At 36.8% G+C, this 25,504-nt stretch overlaps 1 protein-coding gene across 1 annotated transcript in view; it reads right to left on the bottom strand.

Moving 5' to 3' along the window:
- Window positions 1-3,855: 3,855 nt before the first annotated feature.
- Window positions 3,856-25,504, bottom strand: part of C3H21orf91 (chromosome 3 C21orf91 homolog) — a 34,202-nt gene continuing 12,553 nt past the window's right edge. Inside the window, exons 3-5 of the mRNA XM_050782177.1 lie at window positions 12,119-12,655; window positions 10,735-10,797; window positions 3,856-8,763 (exon numbers count right to left, since the gene is read on the bottom strand). Of these exons, the coding sequence (XP_050638134.1) occupies window positions 8,597-8,763; window positions 10,735-10,797; window positions 12,119-12,655 (767 nt within the window). The 3' untranslated portion in view covers window positions 3,856-8,596. The remainder of the gene's footprint in view (window positions 8,764-10,734; window positions 10,798-12,118; window positions 12,656-25,504) is intronic.

Below are 25,504 nucleotides of genomic sequence, written 5' to 3'. Positions count from 1 at the left end.
CCCTTGAGTCTCTGACCCCATTGTCTTTTTCTTCTTTCTCATAGAAAATAGACGCAGCCATTTAAGTACTTTCTCAACTTACTCTCCAACAAATCTGATTCAAATATGTTCATCTGCAGTTTTACCTTCTCTCTAGTGTCAAAACCTGAGGTGATCCTAAACCTTTTCAAAGACAAGTCATTCTCCATGTGATACTCTGTTCTGTCTCTTTAAACTGGACTCCTTTGATTATTGCTACCTCTCTATCGTTAGCCTTTCTACTAGATCTGTCCTCTTAATATTTATTCATATTCAAGTACTTTCCAACCTTAAAAAAACAACCTTGAACCCAACATCCTCTTTGCCTTAACTTCACTTCATAAAATTTTAAAGACATCATACCTCAAATCCACAAGCCTACCTGTCTTAGTCCATTTTATGTTGCTGTAGCACAGTACTACAGAATGGATAATTAATAACAGTTACTGATTTGGCTTACAGTCCTGGAGGCTGGGAAGTCCAAGGGCATGATGATAGCATCTGGCAAGACAGCAAGACTTCATGCTGTGTGATAACATGGTGGAAAGAGCAAGAGAAGATGTGAGCAAGCAAACCAGAGGGGGCTGAACTTGCTTTTATAACAAATGCACTCTCATGATAACTAACCCACTCCCTCCATAACATTATTCATCCATGAGGGCAGAGCCTTCATGACTTAATCACCTCTTAGTAGACCCCACTTCTTGATGCTGTTGCTTTTGGGATTAAGTTTCCAACACATGAACTTGAGGGAACACATTCCAATCATGGTACTACCTTGCATCCATACTATAATCTGTTGTGATCTACTTTTGCTCCCACAGGTCCATTAAAACTGTACTCCCTGAATTTCTGGTTGCTAAATACAATGAACATTATTCAATCCTTATTCTTTTAATCTCTTGGCAGAATACTTTCCAGTTGACCAAGAGTCTTGTTGGCTTTTATATCCCTTGGAACCAAAGACTTACAGGGCTTGGTAGAGTTTCTGGCAACATAACAAAATCTGAAAATTGATGAAAGACTTAAAATGGAAAATAAGTGGATGCCAAATGGTGAAGGCTTTAAATGCTCAACTACGGGGACTGGCTTTTATTTTGTAGGAGTGATAATCTAGAAAGGTCTCTTAGCAGGAAAGTAGCATTACCACATCTTTTGGGAAGTAAATTCTGGGGCAGTTTATGGTTTGGAGCAGTAGTTTCCTTTTTTTCGAGACAAGGTCTTGCTCTGTTACTCAGGCTAGAGTGCAGTGGCACAATCACGGCTCACTCACAGCCCGGGAGGTCTCAAGCGATCCTCCCACCTCAGTCTCTGCCCCACCAAGTAGCTGGGACTACATGCCAGTGCCACCATGCCAGGCTAATTTTTGTATTTTTTGTACAGAGTCTTGCTACATTGCCCAGGCTGGTCTCCAACTCCTGGACTTAAGCAATCTACCAGCCTTGGCCTCCCAAAATGCTGGGATTATAGGCATAAGCCACCGTGCCCATCCTAAAGCACATTCTTAACAGGAAAACTGACATAGGCATTACCAAGAGGTTTAATTTCTCTTCAGAATCTTCCCATCAGATTCAGTCGACTCAAAAGGCAGCCCATGTGGCTGAGGGTTAGTTTAGATATGCACTGGCTCTTAGCAGTTCACTTTTGGAAACGAATTTCATAAGATCTCAGAGTAGAACACAGGACATAGATCCAGTGGAAGAGGTTAGGTTTAACGAGCTCTGAGTTGCAAGCTAGAGAAAGCAACTAGTTGACTTTGGCTATAAAGGACTTTATTCAATGGGGAGAGATCACCCAGAAGGCTGGGAAACCAGGCAGGAACAAAGGTGATGTAATCAACTACTAGGATCACAGTCCAAAGTGTACAAGGCAATGGCTATTCAAACACCAGATGTCGGGAACTTACCTGTTGTACTTACTGGATATGGGATAACGGCTGTTGTCCCTATTGATAGTTAGCCACTGATGCCTTCAACACAGGTCTTCTATTCAGTTTCTTTGTTTCACCAGTCAGGGCGAGGTGCCTCAGATACACAGGAGGTTGAAGTTTTTGCTTCTAGAGGTGGTGACTTGTGCCATCCAAACACTAGAAAGGGATTCAGATGTGGAAGAACAGCAAAACACCACAATACCAAAATCAAAAATAGAAAATAAAACCCAAAGACGTAAACTTGCAAGGATCCAATGCATCGCTTTTATCAGATTCTAAAAGCAAAACCTTTCGAAGCTTTTTATGAATTTAGAGTATTGATATATAAAATAGGTCTTGTTCTGCCTGAAGTTCCCCCTCCTATTCTTATCCACCATCATGTACGACTTGTCAGCCTCTAAGACACCTGCAAAGAATTTCTGGTCCTATCATGACATTAAAAATTAGGGGAGAGCAAACCGTTTTACAAATAGTTTGAAAATTCCCAAGAAGGCTGGGAAACTGAGCATGAGGAAAGCCTAACAAATTCAGGCTTAGAAAAGTTACAATGTATTTCTCTTAATGCCACTTAGTTAAACTAAACAGGAGAACTTCATTTGTGGTCTAGTACTCTTTCCAAACCAGACTCTTGGTCTCCATTTCCTCTCCTGAAAAACAAAGCAGTATGACTATTAGACTTTGAAGAGACTTTAAAAAAGGACAGATTATTCTAGTACCCCATGAAATGTTTCAATTCTCAAGCAGTCCTTATTTTGTAATTTGCCTCTGAACTTTTGTAAAATCATCTGTTTCCTAGTTTTAAAACTGCTTGTTGCCATAAAAGCATCATATAAATGACTTTAAAAATCATTTGTGGAAAAAAAACTGGTAATGTAATATTCAGATTCATAATGCTAACTATGACCTTGAATATTTTGTTGTAGTCCTATTTTAATGTTTTAAAACCGATTTAAAAATACTCATATTCAGATAAGCCCCAAACTAAAAACAACTCAAATGTCCATCAACAGGTGAATAATTAAATTATAATATATTCATACAAAGGAGTAGTACTCAGCCACAAAAAAAAAAAAAAAAGGAACTGAACTATGAACTATTACTGATCCTTGAGCTAACATGAATTTTAAGAACATACAGTGGAATGAAAAAATGACTTCATTTATGTAAACTTTTTAATGCAGGCAAATGCAAAGTACAGTAATAAAGATCAGAACAATCAGGCCAGGCGCAGTGGCCCATGCCCATAATTTCAGCACTTTGGGAGGCCGAGGCAGGCAGATCACCTGAGATCAGGAGTTCAAGACCAGCCTGGGCAACAAGGCAAAACCCTGTCTCTACTAAAAACGCAAAAATTAGCCAGGCGTGGTGGTGTGCACCTGTAATCCCAGCTACTCAGGAGGCTGAGGCACGAGAATCGCTTGAATCCAGGAGGTGGAGGTTGCAGTGAGTTGAAATCATGTCACTGCATTCCAGCCTGGGCAACAGAGAGAGACTCCACTCCATCTCAAAAAAGGATCAGAACAATCAGTGGAAGGAAAATGGAAAGTGAAGTGACCGTGAAGGGACCCAAAGGGAGTGATGGCTCTACAGTTGCATACATTTGTTAAAACTCAAACGATACAGTAAAATGCCTGTGTGCTTACTGTATATAAATTACACCCCAATTAAAAAAAATTGCATAGACATCTAGTAAGTCACAGGCATCTTATTTCCTGCTTCTGTATTGTTGGGAGACAGAGAATATTAAGTATCAAAGCTAAGTTAAGATTGTTACAAGAAATTAAGAAATTGTCAGATAACATCATTCTAAGTATAGACTCCCTAAACCTGCAAAGCAAAACCCTTCATATAGACCCACCATTTAAAAAAAATAGCTACTTTTAAAAACATTCACTCAAGCTAGCAGATAACAAAATACTTATTTTATTGTTGTAAAATTAAAAATAGTAGACAAGCATATATACAGTTCCAAAGCAGAGCAATACAAATATATAAATTATTGCAGTTTTCAAAGAAAATATAACAGCCAAACAATTGTCAATACTTTTCTGAAACGAACTTGGTTTTTACCACAGCAGTTTCATTTTGTTTTTCCAAGTCTTAACACAATTTTGTAAAGTAAATTTCTAACACCAGGGAGATTAAGTTCAATGACCATAGTATATGCTACTGTTTTAAAGTAAGGTTAACACACACACACACACACAAACACACACACAAAATGGAATTGAACAAAAGTTACTACTTAATACTTTCTAAACTGCCTCTTTTGGAGGTACGGTGAAAGAAAAACATTCTAGATGTGTCTGAAAGAGACAAGGTACACATTTACTAAAATTCCCCTTTGCTTTATTTAGGTGTAGTTGAGGGAAGTTCAACTAATCTTGAAACCTTTTTTGGGGGAGGGCAATACTTATCTTCATGATTTTTTGTTTACTTTAGTAAACTTAAAACTGTGAAATAATTAAATATTATTAAAATGTATTAGTAATGTGGACTCCAACTAAAAAGAACAGGGAAAGCATATGTTACAAACTAGGTATTTTTGGAGACTTGACATAATATGGTTCATATCAATGTTACCATAGCCAGAAGTTGCTTAATAGGTTAGACTGTACCATAATAAGGGCAATTCTGAAAGGATGAAGTGAAATAAAATCCTGAGATGCAAGCATTATAGCCCTCCTCCAAGTTACCTTTATTTCGTGTGAGGGCTCTAGTATTCCGGTAAATAAACTCTTCCCTGGCCCATGACCACAGAACTTTACTTGGTAAGAATAAACTGTTGAGGCTTTTATGTCTTACTAATTTTCACCACAAATTTCCTGAAATAATTACTCCTACCAACCTAAAGTTAAAAATACAATCACACACTGAAATGATATCAATTATCTTTGCTTTACATCTGAACAAAAAGTATTAACATTTTTTATAGCGTATTACACTTCTTAATAAGCTCTTAGTAACAACATTTGTCAGTAAATGAACTGGCATAAGTCAGAAAAAGTGACAATACAAGAATTTTACATGGTACCATTTAAAATTTTCATGTACAAGTAACCCACTTTATGGTCACTAACCTGAACCTCCAATTAAGCTACACAAATAATTTACTCTTTAAAAATCCCTACTTTAGAGCATTTACATGTTACATTTTATAATTTAATAACGAAAGCAGATTCTTCCAGAACAAAACAAAACCCAAACTGGGAAACATTAAAACACAAATAGATCTAAAAGCTTACTTTAAAAAAAACCACAAAAATGTACTAACAAGCCTTACCAGTGTAAACACTAAGGTAAAAAAAACATAAACAACATAAAACACAAAACCATTTTCAGTCATAAAGAATATGGTAAAATGGCTGGGCGCAAGGGCTCACACCTGTAATCCAAGCACTTTGGGAGGCCGAGGCGGGCGGCTCACAAGGTCAGGAGATCGAGACCATCCTGGCTAACACAGTGAAACCCCATCTCTACTAAAAATACAAAAAGAAATTAGCTGGGCGTGGTGGCGGGCGCCTGTAGTCCCAGTTACTTGGGAGGCTGAGGCAGAAGAATGGCGTGAACCCAGGAGGCAGAGCTTGCAGTGAGCTGAGATTGCGCCACTACACTCCAGCCTGGGCAACAGAGCGAGACTGTCTCAAAACAAAAACAAACAAAAAAGATGGTAAAATGAAAATCCGTATCTCAAGATGCCTGTCAAGATATATTTGACTATATATTTTGACTATATTTCTGAAATCACTTTCTAACATGAAGTTGACATTGAAAAAATAATCCTTAAATGTATATAAAAATGGGCACTTTGTGGTAAAATGAACATGTATTTTGAAAACCTAAGAACGTGTCTTTGCTCTACCACTATTCATAGTAAAGGACACAACAAAACACTATTCTGCTGCCTGAATCATCTATTACTGGACACTCAAGTGTATGCCTTTTAAAAAAGACTAATTTAGATATTAATATGAGGATCAAAGGATAAGATGATAATCTCAGAGTAAACATAATTGATTTTTAGCTTAATTATAAGGCTGAACTGATTTAAAACTTTAAAGAGAATCTGTGTGGTCAAAAACACTTTTCTGATTTTTAAAACTCAATTTAACTTGTCAAATTGTAAAACTGAACATGAAAACAATTAGTCTTATCTCACTCCTCTTAATCACATAAGCTCTGAAAATTTAGTAATGAATGACTGGCAGTATGGTTTGCCACTTTTTAAACAGTAGTACATGAGATATGCTTCGAAACATCCTCAAAAATTACTAACAACAGTAGAGAACAGCCAAGTATGGAAAACAATATGTGATATTTCATGTTCTCTTGTTAGAACTCAACTCTGTACCTGATACTTATATTTGCATACACAGTAATTGCATATTCAATTAAGAAAACATAGGACTAAATTATAAGTTTACCAAATATTTGGATAAACTGCTGTGCAAAATACTTCAAACAATTTTTTTTCACTAGGAACTCATCCAAATAAAGTAGTGTGAGTACCAGCACCACAAAGTTTTTTTTAAGAGCACCTCTCCTTTGAAGAGCTTAAGTAGAAATATCTAAATGCAATAAATCAGAGTCCCCACTTAAGACCTTAGTACATGCACACTCTTATCCACTTGTTCCGTACTCATTAGTAAAGCTATGTATTTGTCAGAAAACTCCTTTCTTTGGATAACACTGTAGCATTCAGGACTGCAACTTATGGCTCATATTCTGGAAATATGCTACTACTGATATCAAATGCAACATATCCCCAACTTTTATCACTGTCCCTAACTCATCTAAACACAAACCCAAATGTGCGCAAACACACTGGCTGGTAACCATCTTACTGAATTACGCCAGAAAAGAGTAAAGTCAAATTTGAAAATGTGGGAACAATTAAGCACTAAGATACTGGCATAATCAGGAAATGTATTTACCCAACTTGTAATTTTGAATATTTTGATATTGCACACATTTAATTTAAAGCTCATCAAAACTAAGGCAATGCATCCATACTCCCTGGATTTTAAATTCATTTTGCATGACTTAAAGAATTGAGAGAAATCAAAAGCATCTTTCAAAAATTCCCCCAAAAAGTAATGTTATACTTCAAAGAAAAACAAAACAAAAATCAATGGATATCAATTAATACTTTCAGGCCAATTTAACACGTTAGCATTACAAAAAGTTGTTTTCAATTAGATTTAAGTGTTTGCTTAAATACTTTTTTTGTGTTTAAGAATAAAATCTGACCCAAGCCAGGGTAGGCTGCCAAATTTAAGGCAAATGTCATTTATATATTTATGCATGAAGCTGCCAAGTTACTGGGCTTTTCTGTAGATACTTTCAAGCAAGGATCTACCTCATATATACATTCTAAACATGAGTTAAAAACAGAATTTAGAGCCCATTTTAATTCTGCATTGGTTATAGCTTTTACTATAATACATTATTAAAACTTATCTAGCTGTTTGGGACAATCTGTTAGATAAAAACTCTTTGGAAGCATCATAGGCAACTTACGAGAACATTCTATATATAGGCTTATATTTTTTTAATTAGGAGTTTTGCTTTTCTTCTGTCAAGTAATCCTGTTTTTCTCTATAAAGTTTAGAAAAATACCTCACAACGTTTTTGAGCACTAAGATCAATGATGGTGATAATACAATTTGGACAGTTTAAGTATTCTTGAAACTTTGTGGCACACAAAATAACCTCACTTTCTTTTCAAAGACAGAACAATTTCACAGCACATTCAATTTGAAGATAGATATTATATTTGAATTGGAAGTGAGGCTTGACTTACTCTGTCCAAATTCTAATGCATCGGTCATTGGTGTGAAGCTAATAATGAAAGAAGCAGAGGAGGCTTTCATTTCCATGGAGACAAATTGACAGAGAAGCCAGATTAGTCTTTTCTTCCCAAGTAACTGCTTTTGTTAGAAAACAAAATAATGTATTTTATTTACTTGAATACTGCTTTAAAAAGTTACTAATTCCTCTTTTTAAGAGTTATTAGAAATTAAAACAACTCAACTAAATAGATTTCTAATCCAAAATACATTTATCTTTGGAAAGCAAGGTAACTGTTGTAAAAACACTGTATTAAAAGAGTAAAATGCAGTGACCTGAAATATGGGTGAACATATTCACACATGATAGTGTAAATAAATATACAGAACCACTCAAATATACAATTATAAAGAGAATGGCAAGTACCTAAAATAGCATTTTTACATATAAAATTTTTATATTAAAATATTGCTCATAATAAATAAGAGGTGATATGAATTCCATTTCCCTCTTAAAAATTATCTTTAGTAGTTTAAGGAGTTTGTTAATCTGTTGTTTCGACAGGTGAATTACATTAAAATGTTTAATAAAATGACACTCTAACAGTGTATTTAAGTAGTCACATGTGATAAAATTTTAGTAATTATGGGAAAAAAGAGTCCCCAAATGAGCCAAAATGATTAGCCCCAGAAGAGTATAATGATCTGCTTTATTTGAAAAAGATGTCTAATACTGCCTTATGTTTGGCAAATTTAATGACCATAAAAAAATGGACCAGGACTTTCTTCAAACTTCTTCGAAGTCTGCATGTCTGGGAGACCAATAAAGGGCAGGGCATACTAAGTAAGTCTGTTCAGGTCAGTTGTTTATGGGTAGGTGTGACTTCATTCCTGTTCGCCCTACTTGCAGACATGGTAATTTAGAATAGTTCTTCAGAAGCTGTTCGATGGCAACGTGGCGGACATGGAGCTGTGAGGCCAAAGAATCTTTTTCTTGCACTTGGTGTGTTAACTCTTCAAAAACTTCTGTAAAAGATTGAAAAACTTTCATTTGTAGCATGCAGAAAGCCAGTGCTATGATTTATATTTCAAGAACTCTAACTGAAATCTATGCATTGGGCAAAGTGTCACAATGAAACTGATTTGATACCAAGGAAACACTTGTGTTCTCTACGAAGCATGTCAGTTCTGATCATCCTAGGCATCGTATACTGTACATAGCCAAGTGGAATTTGGCTTTTCTCCATCAAGTGAAATTGGAGTCATAGCAATGACTCCAGAGATGCACAGCGAACATGGTGGCTGCTACTGTAGCTGAGCCACTTTTCTCAATTAGAATCTATAAACAGATTCAATCAGTATATAATGTGATTTACGGACAAGAAGTGCCCATTAGTATTCAGGTCTGGAATCCCTTCTAAGAGGCTTTGGAATCAGACTACCAGGAGTTTTGAATCCTTGTTCCTACTCTTACATGCCTCAGGCAAGCAACTTTTGGTTTCAGTTTCCTTTCCTGTGTAACATTAATAACGACAGTAAGCACTTCACCAGGCTACTGTAAAACTTAAATGAGATCATATTTGTAAAGCACTCATAAATTTCTACAACTATTATTGCAATTATTTTTATTATTCTGAGAGGCTGTGTGGTTAAGCTTTGGAGTTTAAATCCTTGATCTGCTACTGATTGCATGCATGATCTCTGTAAGCAACTTAACATCTCTGAAGTACAATTTTCTCATCTAAAAGGAAATAAACTGAAAAGGAGACAATTGGGGAATCTGAACATTAATTGTTAAGTGTTAGCATCAGACTTGATGATGTTAAGGAATTATTAATTTAAATTGTGTGATAATGAGATTGTGACTGTTTTTTAAAAAGTTATCTTTTAGAAGAAATCCTAATCTATGGACAAAAACGAATGTGTTAGCTGGGATTTGGCTGAAAATAATCCATGCTATGGGTAGTGCAATGGGAATGGATGCAAGTAGAGATGATTATTATTATGCCTTTGATAACAGTTGAAGTTGGTGAAGATGGCTTAAGGGGTTCACTATGCTAGTCTCACTACTTTTATATATGTTTGAAATTGTTTATAATTTAACAAAAAAGACTAATATCACATGCCTTAAAGAACTGTTTGGGAGCACTCCCACACAGTGCCTGGTGCAATCGTGGGTAGTCAATAAAATGTTAGTAAGAGGTTGTAGTTTCCATTTTCACTTAGAAAAGAAAAATGTGGCCGGGTGCAGTGGCTCACACCTGTAATGCCAGCTCTTTGGGAAGTTGAGGCAGGAGGGCTGTTTGAGCCCAGGATCTCGAGATCAGCCTGGGTAACATGGTGAGACCCCACCCCTATAAAAAAAAAAAATTAGCTGGGTGTAATGGTGCACATGACAGTAAGACCCAGCTACTTGGGAGGATCACCACTGCATTCCAACCAGTGTGATAAAGCAAGATTCTGTAAAAAAAAAAAACAAAAAAAACAAAGAAACTAAAAGAAAAATGTATTTCCTCTGCAATTGAAAGTTGTTTGTTTCTTATTCTTTCTGCTCTGGAAATTCTAACAGGTTTGAATATCTCATTTCCAAATTTTTTTTTTTTTTTTTTGAGACGGAGTCTGGCTCTGTCACCCAGGCTGGAGTGCAGTGGCGCGATCTCGGCTCACTGCAAGCTCCGCCTCCCGGGTTTACGCCATTCTCCTGCCTCAGCCTCCCGAGTAGCTGGGACTACAGGCGCCCGCCACCTCGCCCGGCTAGTTTTTTTTGTATTTTTTAGTAGAGACGGGGTTTCACCGTGTTAGCCAGGATGGTCTCGATCTCCTGACCTCGTGATCCGCCCGTCTCGGCCTCCCAAAGTGCTGGGATTACAGGCTTGAGCCACCGCGCCCGGCTCATTTCCAAATTTAAAGGTAGATAAAGCCAATGGTGTCTTATCGTAGGTGATTTTCTATGTCAAAATTTTTCACACACAAAAAAGCAGTGAGAGTGATTCTTACCCTGGATTTGCTGGAGGAGCTTTGCATTCAGTTGTTCTACCTCACCAAGAGTCATCGAATTCACTGAAACATGAAAATGTATTCACTATTACCACAACAACCTAGGAAAACATGCAGCTTACATCACCAACACAATATCCTATTTTTTAAAATCTGCACTTAACTGTCAACACAACATTCAGCAGTACTCCAGCATTCAACCATTAATGCTCTTAAGTGTGGAGGAGACGTTTTCAAACCCTGACCACAACCCATGGTAAGAAACTTTTATTTTTATTCTGTCTTGAGACAGGGTCTCGCTCTGTCACCCCGTTGGGAGTGCAGTGGTGTGATCAATGGCTCACTGTTGCCTCAACCTCCTGGGCTCAAGTGATTGCTCCCACCTCAGCCTCCCTAGAAGCTGGAACCATAGATGTGTGCCACCACACCTCATTTTTTTATTTTTTGTAGAGATGGGGTCTTGCTATGTTGTCTAGGTTGGTCTTGAACTCCTGGGCTCCAGTGATCCTCGCACCTTGGCCTCCCAAAGTGCTGGGATTATAGGTGTCAGCCATTGTGCCTGGCCAGAAACATATTTTTTAAATCACTCCCAGTACACCACCACCCTCCAATGAAACAAAAGTTTCACCAAAAAATACTTAGTAGTAGGTCCAATGAATTCTGGTATCTCCTATTCTGTTTCAGTTTTTAAAAAGTGTTAAGTCACTACCCATTAAGCTTATTTTGATTAAGCATTACACAGCTTATAATATGCAGTTTGAAACATCAATTTGTCTATCTAGATATATAATCTTAAATAATTCACATTTAGAATCAAGAAGTTGTATAACAAGATATTAGAGGTCCCTTCTGGCTCTGAAATCATGTTTCAAGACAATTAAAATCACCTCAGCTTCTGTAAATTTTTGTAGAAATAGATGTAGAGAGAATGAATCACCCTTTCTAACTTTACAGTAAGTGCACACATTACCTTTGGCCTTTAGTAAAATGTCAGATTTTTGCTTTTGAAATGCCACCACCAGTCAACAAGACACATGCCTACATCAGTCTTGTAGGGATCAGCAACATGACAATGTGTATTAGCCAACAGATGAAGCTGTACTTCTAAACTATACGAGTCCTGGATGTTCCAATTCACAGTTTGTTGATTCCATTTAGTGTAATCATTTTATATGGCAAAACAAACATGGAAACTGCTGAACTTCAATGCTTAGAAGATAGAATTCCAGTGAATGAAAAGTTTTAAGATGCCTCATTTTTGCTAAGGTGAATCTGTTACCAAATCTACGTTTCCACAGCAAAATTCTTGACCCATTACACATTTATATAAATGTATAAAAATCCCAAACCACCCAACTGTTACTTTTCTCCCCATTTTACTTACATTCCTCTCTGCTGTAATGTGGATGCTGGGTCTGGACATCAGCCTCTGGACTAGAGATTGTCTCTTCTTTTTTCTGTGCCTGGTTGTGACTATGAGGCCACAATACACTGTTATGACATAAAGTGGCACCTGAATCTTGTAACATAGCAAGTCCAAAGTCTGTATTTTCCCTCTGCTCCAAAATTCTTTGTGTATAGTTAGGGATGCCACCTGCACTTCCATCTATCCATTTTGCAGAATATTTTGGTACTTGGGAGTCAAACTGTGGGAGTAATTTTTCTTCTGGCTTATGCCTGAAATTAAACAGATGCTGCTGGGGGTTTTTAGAACATTCCGAATCTGAATCCAGATCCTTATTTTGTGCATACTGTACAATCCAGTTTATCTTCTTACTCAAAATGGTTTTAACTTCTTCGTAAGTACTTTTTGAAAGCTTAGATCGAGGACAACCCTGGTTTGCAATTAAATGATATTTTTCAAAGCAGTCTTTATGGCCCCTTAATGATTTGGTGTGCAAGAGATCAGACTTTGGTACCCCTATGGAAAAAAAAGAGAAACAAAAGACTTGAGAAATTTTGTTTTCTATAAGTCACTTTAAGAATATACAAATCTTAGTAAAATCACAGAGTCCTTGATAGTCTGCGAAATAGAGGGAAAATGCTAAAGAACATTAGTATTAACATACCATGTGGCCTAATAATTTCTGCTTAAATTTAATTCAATATTCAGTAATATTAAATTCTTAAGGATAGCAAAACCTAAAAACTTAATTATTCAATTTTAATCTTAGTCCAGAGATGTTACTGCACAATATAAAAAAATACTACTGAACCCAGCAATTTACCTTTACAGATTCTTGGCCTTTACATTACAGTGCTTTCTTCATTAAACCTGAAGTACACACTTGCAAAAGTGTCTATAATATTATGAGGTTCAATAACAGAAATGCTCAACAAGTCTCGCCCCCAAAACACAGTAAATCATGTTTTTAAATTGTGCTATGTTTATTGAAGAAAAATAAACCAGAACCAGAAAAATACAAATTAATAAAAGTCAAAAAGTCAATAAACTATTTAGATTTATTTTTAAAGAAAATCAAAGCATCTAACATTTTTCACATTTCCATTTTATAGTTACTAAAACCTTATCAAGATAATTTTATTTTCTAGAAGAAATGCATTATACACAATCATTTTTCATATAGCAATAAATTCAATCTGCCAAGATCCAATAGCCAGTAATTCCTCAACTCACAAATATTCAATATATCATAAATAACAGAAATATTACTTTTTATATCTCCCAACTTAGTTGAGTGTAAGTATGCTACCTCAATTGTTTTTTAAAAATATAAAATACATTTGCAAATATCTAATATATTTCAAAATATAGAATATATTCACACATATTTATAAGTTCAAGCCATATTATTAAAGTCAAACAGCACTACTTTTATAATGAAGGTGAATCAGGAATGTGGACCTGAAAATTTATGTCTGCCAGAACTAACCAGTTTAAATCTGCTTAGCTTTTTAAATTGAGTAAGCGGAGAGCCACTCAGGAGCTAGTTTTAAAAAAAGTTTTAGCTGATTCATCAGAAAAAAATATATTTTGCAATTCATCCTTTGCTTTGAAAATTGAACTCACAGTGGTTTTATTATTTCAACTCCAAAGTCTGGCTAAAAGAAAGATAATGACGCATTTGCACTTTAATGGTATGAAATCAAGTATTAACATACTTGTGAATATTAATGTTTAGAAAATATATAATATCAGCCAATGGTGGGACCTGATGAGACTGTCAAAACCAAGTGTTAAATTGGTTATCAGTTCCCTCAACAGTTACTGTAAGCTGTGAGAACACACCTCCAAAACACATTCGTATTATAAGCACATGTAAACAACAGCTCTCATGAGGTAAACTCAAATATCTGAGCCTTGTTTCTTCCAATGAGCTCAGAAATTGCTAGAAACTTAAATAGAATACACATTTTATTTATCACATTGCTCCTTGTACTGCAATTGTGATCATGTATACATTTCTACCAGTTATTATCTGATTAGGTCAAATTTCCAGCAACATTAGAACACATACATTATAAATCTCAAAGCTTTAATAATAAAGTATACATCTTCAAAAATGGATAAACTGACATAAAAAGGAAGTTCACAAGCCCTGCTTTATTAAAAGTTGTATTATTATGCATTTTAGATAATAAGATAAAAACGGTAGTTATCACAAGTTATACACGAAAGGAAAAATGGTTCCATTCTGCTATCTGATTCCAATGCTTAGCTTTCTGGGAAACACTGGTATGCACAGAGAACCTGAAGCTTGCCTATTAGTAACTGGAACATTTATTAAAGAGCTCCCCTACTCTCTGCAAACTATTTTAGGTCTTGTTGCCAACAGATGGTTAGCTAATCCCTCAGAACAGTAAATGGTCTCATTCTCAGTGCACTGCCTCAGCTCTATGTAGCAATGATTTAGCTGAATGTAAATATAGTAATTTGTAAGTTTCTCCTCCAGTTTATATGAAATGAAATTCTTTAGCATATAATAAAAGTTGTGAACTAGGCTATGGAAAGTAATATTTATTGTTAAATTTTGTGGGGTTTTTAGTAAACTCCAAAACAAGATGAAAAATTACATTAAATAACTAATTTTCTGATGTACTCTAGAGCTTCAACAACAGGTCATTATAATAGATACCTATTTGAAGAATAATATGGACTTTTAAAGTTTTTTTATCTACTGTTTCTTCTTAATGATTCATGTAATATAATTTCTGCTTAGATGTACCTACTGGCTCCTTGAACTCACCATACTGAACATTAACTCCTCTTCCTCTCTCACCATGCAACTCCAAAGCCAATCCTCTTACTGAGTCTGGCATCACCAACTGCTCAAGGAAGAAACCTGGGTGTCCTCCTTGAAAGCTCTTCACTCCCCACAATCCCATAGGTTTTGCTGTCTTAACAGATTCCCCCGCCCCCCACAAAAAATCTAGCACCTACAACATCTGAAATCCTTCTGCTTCACTCCAGCACCACTCCCACTACAAATGTGGGTCATGATCATCATCATCTCCTGTCTAGTTTCTCATTTCCCCTAAGAAGCCTTGTTTAACCCAAACATCTGGGTTAGTTTATCACACTAGATTTTACAATTGCCTCTTTCCTGGCCTGTAATTCCTGACAAAATGTAGGTTCTGTGAAAAATACAGACCATATCTCTTACTCATATATTCTCAGTGTCAAAATGCCTGGCACATAGTGGGTACTCAAAAGTAGTTAAATACATAAAAGAAAATTAAAAATATATTTTAAAACACCAAAAACAAACCAATTATCACTCAAGGTCCCTCCTAGCAAGGAAACCAGAATTTGCAGTTCTGCCAGGCTGCTCAGCGGGTAATTAAAGGCATCTTTCAGTGAAGTTACTCCTATATTTAGCCTAATGGGCTATTAGTCTAAAGAACATATCAGTGGCACTGATACAGAAATGGCATTCCTGTGGCATCATTCAATCTTCCAAAGAAAATCATGAATTTCTACTCGATTATGTATTTTTTAAATAGAAATTTACATACAGAAAATATACAAGACGACGGTTTTATGTTAACTGTAGCTCATTCATCTAGATAGGTACCTCTAATTTATTCAGTTACATCAGTCATACTGAAATTTAAAAACTGAGTTAAAGACTGAGTTTTAAAGTTCAATTCGGAACATTTGTTTTATAAACATATTTTAAAATATCCTGTGCAGCAGTAGCAGAGGAAACAAAAACTTCCATAATACACTGACTACTTCATATACTTGAAAAAAACTACTTTTTAATCTAGAAAACAATGTGAGTAGCTCACTTAATTTGCATCAGTAATACACATATCATTTTATAAACTCTTGGCGTGATTTGTTTTTTCTGCCTCATCAGTTCAAGTTATTATAGCAGAAACAACCATTGCTATTATCAAGAGATCCCAGTGAGTTTCCCAATTGACTTTTCAATTTTAACTGCATTTACAAGTGTAAACAGCTCTGAGCACTAATTTGTTTCCTAAGCAGCTTTTGAAAGGGAATGAATCTAAATGCAACACAATCAGCTGATACTTTTGAGGAGCTGAGTTATAAGAATTTCCAAGCCAGTTCGACCAAGATTGTACTCCAATTTGCTTGTTAATAAAAATTTTGAAGGCCAACGTAATTGACTTCCTATTATAAAAACATCTTTAAGACACTTCAAAGATATCCATATGTCACTTTTTTTAAATCATAAAGTCATTATGAGAGAACTAAGACCTTAATTGGCAACCAAAAGTTTTAATCTTATTTATTTATTTTTTTTAAAGTATGAATTTCTCAACGGATGCTGGAGAGGATGTGGAGAAATAGGAATGCTTTTACACTGTTGGTGGGAGTGTAAATTAGTCCAACCACTGTGGACTAACTGTGGAAGACAGTGTGGTGATTCCTCAAGGATCTAGAACCAGAAATACCATTTCACCCAGCAACCTCATTACCGGGTCTATACCCAAAGGATTACAAATCATTCTACTATAAAGACACATGCACACGTATGTTTATCACAGCACTATTCACAATAGCAAAGACATGGAACCAACCCAAATGACCATGAATGATAGACTGGATAAAGAAAATGTGACAAATATACACCGTGGAATACTATGCAGCCATAAAAAAAGGATGCGTTCATGTTTAACACAGGAACAGAAAACAAAACACTGCATGTTCTTACTCATACTGGGAGTTGAACAATGAGAACACATGGACACATCGAAGGGAACATCACACACCGGGGCCTGTTGGGGTGTGGCGGGGCTAGGGGTAGGATAGCATTAGGAGAAATACCTAATGTAGGTGTTGGGTTAATGGGTGCAGCAAACCACCATGACATGTGTATACCTATGTAAAAAACTTGCATGCTCTGCACACGTATCCCAGAACTTAAAAGTATTAAAAAAGAAAAAAAAGTATGGGTTTCTTCTGGTTAGAGGCTATTCCTATTCAATAATTTTATTTTTCTTTTATCTTTTCCCATTTTATCTGAGTTTTTATACTATTATTTTATACTTTGAAAACCCTACCTGTAACCCATCTGGCATGCTATCCCCACCTCTATCCTTTAAGTTCCTCTTTAAAATAAATTTGCTTTAAGAACACTTGGTTAAATCCATCCTAAAAGTGCAAAGACTACTCAAATGTTTAGATGTTTAGCTCTAGTTACCACCATTAATCTTATTTTTTAATTTTTTTGAGACGGAATCTCGCTTTGTCACCCAGGCTGGAGTGCAGTGGTACAATTTCAGCTCACTGCAACCTCTGCCTCCTGGGTTCAAGCAATTATCATGCCCCACCCCCCAGGTAGCTTGGACCACCCAGTTAATCTTTGTGTTTTTAGTAGAGATGGAGTTTCACCATGTTAGCCAGGCTGGTCTCAAACTCCGGACCTCAGGTGATCCACCTGCCTCAGCCTAGCAAAGTGCTGGGATTACATATGGCGTGTAATCCTTGGATCACAGTGGCATAAGCCACTGTGCTTGGTCCACTGTTACGCTTTTAAAAAAATGATTAAATGATTTTATTTAATTCACCGATTGTAGGAACAATTTTTTTTCCTAACAAAGATAATACTCCAAATGGCACTAAAAAAACCCCACAAATACCAAAATGCTTAAAGTTCTACCACATGTCCCATGATCCTCTGCTTTTACCCCTAGCCTCTTGAAGAAGACCTGATTTATGACTTGGTAGTAATGAGTAAGCTAGGCAATCTTTTCCTGATGATTCACCAGCTGGTCCTGTCAAATAGCACTGTCTCTCAGCTGTCTACACTGATGCTGAATGTCTTTATACTTCACACATTCTTGAATCATGTCATCGGACTCCCTTACAGTTTTTGTGGTCAATTAGACTATATTTGCAATTTGATTACATATTCCATTTCCCAACCAAAGGACTGGCTTAACATAGTCTGGTGCTCCAGAAGGCGAGCAAATAGAATACAACCATCAGTGGATGTGAAGTTGTAATATGCAGTACCACATCCGTAGGAGATTGGAAAGCACTAAGAAAGCAAGCACGCCAACTTTTACCTCAAACTTAGAGCAGAATTAGGGAACTGGGAGTATGGGTTTGCTAAAGGGTGGGTTTATGTGTTCTTTCTTAATGTTGAAATAAGGCAAAAACATTAAGTTTCTGGTTGTTAACATGCTGTGAAAAAATTTTAAGCACATTGCCTTAAAACATGATAAACTTATTTGTGCAACAATACATGCAGTATGGCTTCAAAATATTTTTTGGCTAGGTGTGGTGGTTCATGCCTATAATCCCAGCACTTTAGGAGGCCAAGCCAGGTGGACTGCTTGATACCAGGAGTTCGAGAGCTGTCTGGGCAACATGGTGAAACCTGGTCTCTAGAAAAAAATACAAAAATTAGCCCAGCATGGTGCATGCACCTGTAGTCCCAGCTACTTGGGAGGTTGAGGTGGGAGGATCATTCGGGCCAGAGAGGTGGAGGTTGCGGGGAGCCGTGATTGTGCCGCTACACTCTATCTAGCCTGGCCAACAGAGGGAGACCCTGTCTCATGAAAAAAAGAAAAAAAAGTTTTTTATGGAGGCTCACATTTTGCCCAGCCTAAATAATTTTCCAAGATTAAAGGTGTTTTTCTTTTTGTGATGATCTTATCTTGGATGCCAAGAAAGGGAGTATAGGTACTTGAATATGCATGCATTGTTGCTCCATATTAAGTAACAGTAATCTTGTGCTTCTTTAAGCAAGGGTTCACTGTAAAAATGGGAGGGCTGCCAAATTCCATCTTATTAGGAAAGACAATGGATTAAAACGTTACTTGTTTTTGAGGCGCAGACAACCATTCCTGATAAAAATAAAGGAAAAGCCCTGTGGGTAGAAGTGGCACTCCCATGGACTGAAAGCTGGATCCATACTGCAGGTAAGTTTTGTTTAGCCCACAAACATTTTTAAGAGAAAAATTAAAAACAAAATGAGAGGATGTGGCAGGATCTGGCTGCTGAACTGGGTATGTACTCTTTAATTCCAAATAGTTCTTATTATCTCCTTAATGAAAGCACATGTACCTGTGACTCTGCAGGCTCCAAATCCATGTCAGGTCACCTGTACTGTACTGAGACTGGGCTGGATTGCTGCAGTGTAAATACTACTTGCCCCAGTGATGGTTTCACGCTCAATTCGATTAGACTACTATGCATTTGATGGGCAGGCAGTAGCCAAGCCATAATTCAAGAAGAGTTATTACCATTATATCTATTGCCAAGCACTGCCACTCAGTGGGAGGATGCTCAGTTTGTCTATTCTGTCATGTGACCAAGGTAGAGGATTAGACTGAAAGCTGGAAGGGAAGGATGAATAGTTGGAGTATCTACTTCCCACAAAGAACAGGCTTCTGCCTCTTGGAATTTTTTATCAGTTGTCCTAGGTGTCTTAGAAAATACTGTGATAAAGAGTACCTCATTTCCTTGCCCTCATGCCTTTAGCTAACTCAGGAGCCACTTAAACGACTAAATAGAGTCTGCCATATTCAAGTACTCAACATACCGTTTACAAATAAAAGGTAACTGCTTAGCAGATGGAATACTGGCAACCACATGAAGCCAATATACAGATGGTTCAGAAACTTGCTTTCCCACATTTGGAGAATCACTGCCCTAAAGAAAGATTTATCAACAGGTGGTTTTTAGATGGCAGATTTCAGCTTAGAGATGTGCATGCCATTTAAAAGTTCCTGTGTGTGCTAAGGATTAAGGCAGTTAATCAACGCAGCTTAATCTAATCAATGAATTGTAAGGGAAAATTTCAATGAGCTAAGAGTTCAGAGAGACAATGATAAACCTCACCCTCAACCAAGGAGGCCAGAGCAGAACTGAGATCTTTGATTGATAGATGTATACATTGCAAATGACATGTCAAAAATAAAAACTCTCTCAGTGAATTCTTTTTCATTCCAACAGTTGGAAAGTTGGGGAAACACACCTACATGACAACTGTTTATTACTAAAAAGGCACAAAACTAATCCAAACTCAATTCTACTCCTTAATGTAGCTACTTGTTTTTTTAACAGCAATGCCCAACAGAACTTTCTGTGGTGATGGACACATTGTATCACAGAGCTATGCAATAAGTAGCCATTTGTGGCTACGGGATACTTTAGCATCTGAAATGTAGATAGTCTGACTGAAGAACTCAAGTTTTAATTTTAATTTAAATGAATTCAATGTGGCAAGGCTACTGAATTGGACAAGGCAGATTGTCCACAGGTAACTAAACAAAACGGTACCTGGAAAGAGAACATGGATAGAAGCTATCATCATTTCTTTTAAAACCATACTGAGATATATATATATATATATATTTTTTTTTTTAGATGGAATTTTGCTCTTGTCACCCAGGCTGGAGTGCAATGGTGCAATCTCGGCTCACTGCAACCTCTGCCTCCCAGGTTCAAGCAATTCACCTGTCTCAGCCTCCCGGGTAGCTGGGATTACAGGCACCTACTACCACACCTGGGTAATTTTTGTATTTTTAGTAAACACAGGGTTTCACCATGTTGGCCAGGCTAGTCTCAAACTTCTGACCTCAGGTGATCCACCCACCTCGGTCTCCCAAAGTGCTGGGATTACAGGCTTGAGCCACCACGCCCAGTCAGTGTACTGATAAATTAACATGGGATATTACACTCACAGCACGATATAGAAAGGTAAATTTGTTTTTCTGGTAAAATAAATGAAATTTGGGCTATAAGGTTTAATTATCATTATGTTACAAAAAGTTTTAAGCCAATAATCCAATGGACCCAAGTAACCTTCTACATGTTCCATATTCCCCTAAAGGATTTAAGTGAATGTACTGACATTTATTCTAAAAAAATTTTTGTGCAAGAAATTGTCGTAAGACACCTAAAAAGCTATTCAAAATAACTATAATTGAATTACTAGTTTTAAATATCCACTTATATGGGGCATATGGAGACACTAACTTACAGCAAAACAAAAACACAACGAAGTTTCCTAATGATAGACAAAGTTAAAAAGATGCTACTTAAACAAAAGATAGCCTTAAAAATGCCTTCATCATAATAACCAGATGAATGAGGGCACACTACTACGAAAAAGCAAATTTAGGGTTTGAAAGCAAGAAATGTGGTAACTCTGTCTCTTTGCCCTTCATCTCCTGAACTGCCACCTGCTCAACGTACGTTCTGAGAAAGTCATCTCTTTTCTTACAAACAAGAAAGGGAAAATGAAAAGCTCATCGGTAACTATTTATCAAACATAAGTTTTGCAACTCAACTTCTTTGCATATATTTGAATCAGTGTTTCTGAAATTCTAGCTAATTATTCCTTAAATAAATGATTTATAACAGCATCTAATGGAAACATACTAGCTAGTGAATTTGAGGCATTTATAATTCAATTACTACTGAAGGTAGTAAATGGTAAAAATTAAGGCTGAGTTGGGAAACGATCACTACAACTCACCAACCATTTGATAAGACGAAAGCTAAAAATAGAAAATGCAGTAATTGATTAATCATACTGCAAAATGCTAAAATAGAAATAAAAAATTACAGTTCAGACCAATGTGAACTAAAAATATGTAGTATTATGACAATATGTTTTAGTTAATCTATATTTTAATCACATACCTACAAGCATTTCTTTTTCTTTTCTTTCTTTCTTTTTTTTTTTTTTTTTTGAGACAAGTCTTGCTCTGTTGCCCAGGCTGGAGTGCAGTGGCACGATCACAGCTTACTGTAGCCTCAACCTCCTGGGCTCAAGGGCTCAAGCAATCCTTCCACCTCAGCCTCCTGAGTACCCGAACTACACAAGTATGTGCCACCCTGTCTGTATAATTTTTTCGTATATATAGTAGAGACAGGGTTTTGCTATGCTGTCCAGGCTGGTCTTGAACTCCTGAGCTCAAGCGACCCTCCCACCTTGGCCTCCCAAGGTGCTGGGATTACAAGCATGAGCTACTGTTTCTGGTCAGTCGTTTCTTTGGATGATGCTGCCATACACAGAGACAAAGATAGGAGGCTGTTGTTGGGTACTAAACATACTGACTTATACCTAGGAGCCTGAATTCTCTCTCAAGTTAGGGTTAATGTCCTTAAACACTGGGACCATTTGTCCTAAGTGCATCATAGCAATTCTAGAGTAAAAAACAAAACAAAACAAAACAAAAACACCCCAAAAAACTGTGATCTAAACAAAGGGGTTGGAGAACTAAGGTACAATACAGTTTTTTCCATAATGTAACATAGTTTTTAACATAATAGATTTCATGGCATCAATTCACTAGTAAACGGAAGACATTCAAACAAATGATAGAATTGCAAACTGGGACATATATTTGACCTGTAGTCTACCTTTGAGAATTTAAGCTACATGCAATGGGAATTTAATCACCAGCAAAAAAGATGAATATATAAAAAGATTTTAGTACTGGAAATTGAACACAAGCTAAATATTCATCAATGAAAACTGGTTAAGCAAATTATGGTACAATGGGATGCAAAAAAATGATGTGGTAAAAACTTTACCTGCTAATAGAAAAAAGATGTTCCTATTAAATGAAAGACCTGGTTATTGAATGGTGTATACAGCCTCATTTCATTTTTTATAAACAAATGTTTAAACACAAAAATGTTTTAAAACCATTTCTACCCCCTCCCCACATGCTGCATTGCAGAAAACTTAGAACATACCAATTAAGAGTATGAGTAAATAGGTAGAATTATGATTAATAATCTTTTTGCTTTCTGTATTTGGTTTTCTTATATTAGGCATAGTTTGCTTTTTAATAAAACAAGAAAACTTTAAGAAAAAAAATCTTTTATCCTTTTAAGTAGTGAAAACTTAAAAGACTGAAAAAATGCCTGTGAAGAAATGCTTTTTAGTTTGAGAAAGAACACAGTGTTCTTGGTATCGTATGGTATGTTCCAATGAACTAAGTTAAACAAAAAGATTAAGACACTAAAATGGTAAAAGATATGCATTCCTAAAACATCCTAAAATTCTGAATTTTTTTTTTTTTTTTGGTTGTAAGAATCCTCTTAATAATGTATCTAGCAAAGAAAGTAACACTCAAATGAAAGCAGCCCTCCTCCCCATAAAAGTGAGATCACAACCACAGTCGTTCTAGCTGGCAACCCTTGCTGGAGAGCCAAAGACTACAAAGGGAGTGGAAGAAATATGTTGATAACTGAATAAAATCCATACCACTGAATTGAACAGATTTGCTTGGCACCTACCATATGAGGAAATAAGGAAAGGTAGAGCAGAAAAACCAACTGAAAATCACATCACTGAAAGGTTAACTGAGGAGAAATTTATACCTCCTCAATGTATACAGAACACTCAACTATTCTGTTAATGAAGAAGCTGTTCAGCATACAAACCAATCACAGCAATACCCTCAATACGGCATTTCATCTTTTCAGATAAGATGAAAACAAAACTCTTCTAAATTTCTATTTAAATTAACAGTAACATTTGCATCACATACTATGTTTACCTGTATTTATACAGGGTTTCTATATTCATCATTTTTTCTCATCCTTGCAGCACCCCTGTGACACAGGCAATGTTGTTATTTATTATCACCTCTCATTTAATACAGGTACTCCAAAAGATAGGCAGCTGTAAACAAGGAGGAAGAAAAGTATATGACGTTTAAGACAGAGGGCACTAGATAAGCAAAGGCATAGAAGTGAGACAGAAAGAAAGGGAGACACTGAAGGAATGAGAGCATGACTGGCTGTAAAGTGCCTCTGGAGGGTAATGAAAGATGAAGGTGGTCAGTTAAGCAGGTTCCTGGTCATGAGAAGAATTACACGCCATGTTAGGGAGTTAATAATCTGCAGAAAATAGCAGAAAATGATTTAAGAGTTTCATGTACATGAAATGGCATGATCAGATTTGTACTTTAAAAATCTTTATGGTGGTACTGAATGAGAAGTGTTGGAAGTGTGGAGTAGGGATGGGGGAGAGGATCAAGCCTATGAAACCAATTAAGTGGTTTGTGAGGTAATCTAGGTAAGAAGAAACAATGGCTTGGACTAAGGTGTGGCAGAGAGAATGACAAGAAGGGAACAGATTGGAGAGAATCAATAGGATTCAGAGACAGACTACACGGAGAGGGTGGGTAGGACAGAAGTGCTGAGGGTTGACAGAACTGTTGCTAGCCCAGCAACTTCCCTTTGCAAAATGGAAAACCGTCCCTGACAGGGCACACAGCTTGAAAAGCAGACCTCAGGCTAGATATGAGCCGCAACTCATCACTGCACCTGCAGAACGCTCCCTGGTACAGAACTCTTCCTGAAGAACCTGGTCCTTCGATCACCAGCGTTAAGAGTCAGCTGGAATTCTTGTTAAAATTCAAATTCCTAGTCTCAACGCTGGACCTCTAGTGAATCCGAATCTCTGGGAGGATGGGCCTGAGGTTCCATGTGAGCCAATGATAAAGGAAATACATAAAATGCATGTGTATATGGAAGGAGATTACTTTAGCTCAAGAAACTTCGGCTCGACATCTGAAGAATATCTACATGGAGAGGCCTAGCAGGTAGGATATAGGAGTCTGGTGCTCAGAATAAAGATTTGGCCTCACAATATAAGTTTGTAGAGTTCCAGCTTAACTTTACCAGCTTACAGAGGTATAGTTGAAGCCGTGGTAATAAAAGCAACTAAAATAAGAAGCCAGGATTGAGGGAGTTGAGTATTTCAACAAACAGGTAAATGTCAGAGTTTGAAAACTCCACTAACACCAACTGTTTATTGCCTAGATAGCTAGGTGATTGCTGGTGAGAGCATGACGGTGGCAAATTAGAGGGCACTGAAGAAAAGCTGGGAGGAGAAATAAGAGACCCTAAATGAATTGCTGTTTAAAGAATTATAGCTTAAGGAAAAAAGGGAAAAGGTTTTTTTCCGTTGACTTTTTCTTTTAAAATGGGAGACATGAACACTTCTGATATGCTAGCTAACCATTCTTTTGGCTAATCTGCCAGGTACATAGAAAATAACTGTAGGTTGCCAAGCTGATGAGTTAGTAAAACAGAGGAGAGGGCAAATAGATGCATTAAGAGTGGGAGGCTGGGTGCAGTGGCTCACGTCTGTAATTCCAACACTTTGGGAGGCCAAGGCGGGTGGATCACCCTGAGGTCTGGAGTTTGAGATCAGCCTGGCCAACATGGTGAAACCCCACCTCTACTAAAAATACAAAAATTAGTGGGCACGGTGGCAGGTACCTGTAATCCCAGCTACTTGGGAGGCTGAGGCAGGAGAATCACTTGAACCTGGGAGGCAGAGGTTGCAGTGAGCCA

Source organism: Macaca thibetana, chromosome 3 (assembly GCF_024542745.1).
Source record: "Macaca thibetana thibetana isolate TM-01 chromosome 3, ASM2454274v1, whole genome shotgun sequence".
In the NCBI taxonomy this organism is placed as follows: Eukaryota; Metazoa; Chordata; class Mammalia; order Primates; family Cercopithecidae; genus Macaca; species Macaca thibetana.
The sequence above is the reverse complement of the archived record's forward strand: the minus strand, read 5'-3'. Positions and strand labels throughout refer to the sequence as shown.